The 6000-nt window shown below is 36.1% G+C and overlaps 1 protein-coding gene across 1 annotated transcript in view; it reads right to left on the bottom strand.

Moving 5' to 3' along the window:
- Positions 1–4683: 4683 nt before the first annotated feature.
- Positions 4684–6000, bottom strand: part of LOC124777202 (UPF0602 protein C4orf47 homolog) — a 130554-nt gene continuing 129237 nt past the window's right edge. Inside the window, exon 8 of the mRNA XM_047252520.1 lies at positions 4684–4908. Within this exon, the coding sequence (XP_047108476.1) occupies positions 4684–4908 (225 nt within the window). The remainder of the gene's footprint in view (positions 4909–6000) is intronic.

Here is a 6000-nt window from a genome sequence, read left to right as displayed (position 1 = left end):
CAAGGGAACAGTAGAACAACCATAGACAACATTTTTGTTCATTTCTCATTACTAGAAGGGCATTCTGTTAGCAAAAAGGTGAATGGCCTTTCAGATCATGATGCACAAATTTTAACTCTAAAAGATTTTTGTGCTGCAACACGTGTTAAATATAGTCACCAGCTGTTTAGGAAAGCTGATCCAGTTGCTGTAGAGACCTTTGTAAACCTTATCAAGGAACAAGAGTGGCAAGATGTTTATAGCGCTGATACAGTAGACGATAAATATAATGCTTTTCTCAGGACTTTTCTCGTGCTCTTTGAAAGTTGCTTTCCATTAGAACGTTCAAAACAGGGCACTAGCACAAACAGGCAGCCTGGGTGGCTGACTAGAGGGATAAGAATATCTTGTAGAACAAAGTGGCAATTATATCAAAACGTTAGAAACAGTCAGAATCTAAATGCAGCAGCCCATTACAAACAGTATTGTAAGGTGCTTAAAACTGTTATTAAGAAGGCAAAAAGTATGTGGTATGCAGATAGAATAGCTAAGTCTCAGGATAAAATTAAAACCATATGGTCAGTCGTAAAGGAAGTGGCTGGTCTGCAGAAACAGGTCGAGGATATAGAATCAGTGCGTAGTGGGAATGTCTGTGTTACTGACAAGTCGCATATATGTACAGTATTTAATAATCACTTTCTGAATATAGCAGGTGAACTAAATAGAAACCTAGACCCAACAGAGAATCATATAGCGCTCTTAGAAAAAAGTGTTCCGAGACTGTTACCTGAAATGCTCTTCCATGATACTGACAAGAGGGAGATTGAGTTAATAATTAAATCACTAAAGACCAAGAACTCTCATGGATATGACGGGGTATCTAGCAGAATACTGAAGTACTGTTCTATGTATGTTAGCCCAGTACTTAGCCATATCTGTAACTTTTCCTTTAGGAGTGGTCGGTTTCCTGACCGATTAAAGTACTCAGTAGTGAAGCCACTTTATAAGAAGGGAGACAGGGATAATGTTGACAATTATAGACCTATTTCTATGCCATCGGTGTTTGCTAAAGTTATCGAGAAGGTTGTATATACTAGGTTACTGGGGCACTTAAAATCACATAATTTGCTGTCAAATGTTCAGTTTGGTTTTAGAAATGGTTTAACAACTGAAAATGCTATATTCTCTTTTCTCTGTGAGGTTTTGGACAGATTAAATAAAAGGTTGCAAACGCTAGGTGTTTTCTTAGATTTAACGAAAGCTTTTGATTGTGTTGACCACAAAATATTACTGCAGAAGTTGGACCATTATGGAGTAAGGGGAGTAGCTTACAATTGGTTCACCTCTTACTTTAAGAACAGAAAGCAGAAGGTAATTCTCCGCAATATTGAGAGTGGTGGTGATGTTCAGTCCCAATGGGGCACTGTTAAGTGGGGCGTTCCCCAAGGGTCGGTGCTGGGGCCACTGCTGTTTCTTATTTATATAAATGATATACCTTCTAGTATTACAGGTGATTCAAAAATATTTCTGTTTGCTGATGACAGCAGCTTGGTAGTGAAGGATCTTGTGTGTAATATTGAAACAGTATCAAATAATGTAGTTCATGAAATAAGTTTGTGGCTTGTGGAAAATAATTTGACGCTAAATCACAGTAAGACTCAGTTTTTACAGTTTCTAACTCACAATTCAACAAGAACCGATATTTTGATCAGACAGAATGGGCATATTATAAGCGAGACGGAACAGTTCAAGTTCCTAGGCGTTCGGATAGATAGTAAGCTGTTGTGGAAAGCCCATGTCCAGGATCTTGTTCAGAAGCTAAATGCTGCTTTATTTACCATTAAAACAGTATCTGAAATAAGTGACACTTCAACACGAAAAGTAGTCTACTTCGCATATTTTCATACGCTTATGTCGTATGGTGTTATTTTTTGGGGTAATTCTTCTCATTCAAAAAGGGTATTTTTGGCTCAAAAACGGGCTGTTCGAGCTATATGTGGTGTAAGTTCAAGAACCTCTTGTCGACCCCTATTCAATAGTCTGGGAATTCTGACATTGTCCTCACAGTATATATTTTCTTTAATGTCGTTTGTTGTTAGCAATATTAGCCTATTCCCAAGAGTTAGCAGCTTTCACTCAGTTAATACTAGGCAGAAGTCCAATCTGCATGTGGAATGCACTTCCTTGACTCTTGTGCAGAAAGGAGTGCAGTATTCTGCTGCATCCATTTTCAATAAGCTACCACAAGAACTCAAAAATCTTAGCAGTAGCCCAAAGAAGAGTTTCCTCATGGCTCACTCCTTCTATTCTGTCGAGGAGCTCCTGGAAGAGCTAAAAAATTAAGCAAATTCCAGGGTTACATTGTTGGTTTTCTTTATTTAAACTTACGACTTGTCACCTGAATATGTTTTTTTATATTTCATTTTATCTGTTTCTAATATAGTGTTATAATTTCATGTATTGACTCGTTCCACGACCATGGAGACTTCTTCTTAAGTTGGTCCCACGGAACAATAAATAAATAAATAAATAAATAAAAAATCCAGTTAGTGAGTCAATCACAAGGATATGGTAAGTGTCAAATTGTACAGGTTTCAATTTAAACTTACAATAAATACAAGAGCAATTCAATGCCAAATTGTACATAGTTTAAGACATACTATAAATACAGTACTAGACACAATGTCAGCTAGATAACATAACAACCATTTAACAGAAAAAGGAGTTTCAAATAAAGGTTAAAAATAAGAGCACAAAGTTATATCAGATATTGGGCCTACAATAGTAAATACAGGTACAGCCAATCTGTTGTTACAAAAAGTGTGATAATGCTCAAATGCTCAATAAAATCAATTGAACTAGTTCTATACACAATAAGTTTAGTGATGGAATACATTTTTATTTATTTTTTTTTTTCAAATATTCATCCACAGTATAAAAAGATTTCTCTGTCAGGTAATCTTTGAGAACTTGTTTAAATTTTGGCAGTTCTATATGAACACATTTGATATGTAGTGGGAGAGCATTGAACAGCTTAATGCTGGAGTAGTAAACTCCTTTTTGTACCAGAATGAGACATTTCATTTCGAAATGTAGATTGTTTTTGTTTCTGGTGTTATAACCATGGAATTTGGTGTTGTCTTGGTAGATAGAATAATTTTTGCACACAAAGGTCAGCAAGGAAAAAATATACTGTGAGGCAGTTGTTAGGATACCTATCTTTCGAAAAGAATGTCTGCAAGAGTGTCTTTGATGAACCCCACACATTATTCTGATTGCTTTTTTTTTATTTTTTTTGGACGATGAAAACTTTTTTTTGCAAGTGGTTGGTTCCCCCAGAATATGATAGCATATGACATCAATGAGTGGAAGCAGCCAAAGTAGGCAACCTTAATGGTGTCAACTTCAGCCGTCACATTTCCACTGGCACTCCTCCTTTTTGTTAATATTGAGCTATGTTTTCTGCGAGGATGCAACAAAATAAAATTATTTATACTGTGTTCAAAAATGGTTAGTTATTGCAATTTGTCTTGACATGTTAACAAGTTCCTTGTGACCTACACTCACTTTACAAACTCACCATCCAAAGAATGTGGGATATTTGGCTACCAGTGGTCACATAATATTGTGCATGAGAAAACAGCAGCAGCTGCACCTGGCTTCATGGCATTTAACCATATTGCATTAGGGTTACAATGTTCTTCTCAAGGGCTAGATCCTACAACTATTAGCTTGGGATTATATTTACTGTCTCAACCAAATTTATTTAAGCTTACACTAATGAGTTTATTTTTATTCTTGTCATTTATTTCACTAGACTGGAAATAATTTCAAATGGACTGCATTCAGTATATAGGTTGTTACACAATTTATAAGGGACCAATAGTGGGAAATGTGAAATAAAGTGTCTATACTACTATGCATCTTGTAGGATAAATGCACCAATGTATTTTGAAAAACTTCTATTGATTAGAAGAGTAAAAACAAATACTGTTAACTGAAATGTGGCTTCTCTACTGTAGAGTAAATGTTCAGTGTGGCAATCATCAACTTCATTACTTAATGTACAACAATGAACCATTTTAGTCTGATTCTCTATAAGATTCTGCAGTCCCCTCTGATGGCATCAAATGCTGAAAAGATGTGCTCGATATACTCATAACTGTAGATGAATAAGTCAAAAGGGGTGAAGTCAGGGGAGCACACAGGCCAAGGGCTTGAGCCTCCCTTCCTATTACTCTCTGTCTGAAGTTGTCTGTGAGATGAGACCTAGCCTGACTGTGCTGCAGCACCAACATTCTGAAACCACAAGCTACTGCACAGTTGCAAAGGAACATCCTCGAGAAATTCAGGCATGGGATTGTCCAGAAAGTTCAAATAACACGTGTCATTCAAATGATCTGGTAAGTAAGGTATGTGGTGCAGTAAGATGATCCCCAAAAATTGCAGCCCAAACATACACTGATAATCATGTCTGTCAACTTCTCATACATGTATTGCATGCATTTTCAACAGCCCAGTGATTGCTGTCCAAACTAAATTTCTCATTTCTGGCCACAGGTTCCTTGTACGAAAGACTCAAACTGTCTTCCTCTACAACCTCCCAAATTTTTAAATGTCATTCTGTAACACCCTGTATAGACGTGCTTACCTGCAATAAGAGCATTAATGATCAGCTGTTTTAGTTTATAATCAAATTACAGTTTATTGTGTGTACACAATAAGGCCACACTTCCTCCAGTTCTCAGCATTTACACCAAAGTCTACATTATAATTGACAATAGATCTCGTCTGCATGCTCCTGATGTTCATTTGTGGATAAAATACATTTGAAGACATCGTTCTTGGTACAGACTCTATTGGAGGGAAATACTTATCCTCTGAATGAGCAGGATATTTGCCAAAGGTACCAGCTTTGCAACCACCATCCTGGGAAACACAAAATGTATCAGTCCACAAAATAAAAAAAATATTATGCACAAAAAAAGAAATAGATGTAAGTTTATGTTAGCTGATGCTTCCAACACTTGTTGGTAGAACAGTGTAACAATAAATGAAAAGCACGGTGTTGTGCAAGTTCTGTAGGATTAATCCTGTAGCTTTTCATTTATTACTTGTATTTTTTTTAAATTTATTGACAAAAAAGAGATGGAGTGTCTTAATGTGCACAATGCAACTGACAGGGAAAGTAAGTGTACACAGTTTTAGAAACAGTATCTTACTACATCAACAGAAAGATGTTGGTGAAAGTAATAAATGACCAATCACAGGAGAAGCAACACACAATGTCTTACTTTCTGTAGGCTGGAAGCATCTATCAATATCCACAGAAATATTGTAAGCACAGAAAATTAATCAGCAATTGTAAGGTTAGTTTGGACAATATACAGCTTTCATTATTAGCAGACTCTTGTCTGTTTCTAAACAGAGATTAATATACTGTGATTTAGCAAGGAATCATACCACTGTGCATCTTGCAAATTTTCTTGCACATAAAGTATTGTCAGAAGCGATAGTTACATGAGCAACAGATAAATCACAGCACTGATGAAGAACCAGTTCTGCTCATGAGCAAGGGCCTGAGCAGGCTCCTAATTGATACTCTTCAAAGATGGAGGAGAAAATAAGTCAGAACAACAAATGTATGTGAAAATATTAGTTGTGAAGTCTGACTAGATAGGATTAGTGAGAGATCACATAGCTCAAGACTTTTATTTCACACTGTCATGAACTATGTGTTTATGCAATGAGGTAATAAGAGAATATTGGAGTATCATGAGACACTGAATCAACTGTGAAGGTTTACAAACTTTCATATTATTATTTTGCTGTTTGTTAATGTAATAAGGGTGGTCCATTGATAGTGACCGGGCCAATGATAAGTTCACAAAGGTACATGTATCACATTGGAACAAACGAAATAAAATGTTCAAACATACCTACGTTCTGTATTTTAATTTAAAACATCTACCTGTTACCAACTGTTCATCTAAAATTGTGAGCCATATGTTTGTGACTATT

The sequence above is a fragment of the Schistocerca piceifrons genome, chromosome 1, assembly GCF_021461385.2.
Source record: "Schistocerca piceifrons isolate TAMUIC-IGC-003096 chromosome 1, iqSchPice1.1, whole genome shotgun sequence".
Classification (NCBI taxonomy): Eukaryota; Metazoa; Arthropoda; class Insecta; order Orthoptera; family Acrididae; genus Schistocerca; species Schistocerca piceifrons.
Note: the sequence above shows the minus strand (reverse complement) of the source record. Positions and strands in the feature narration are given on the sequence as shown.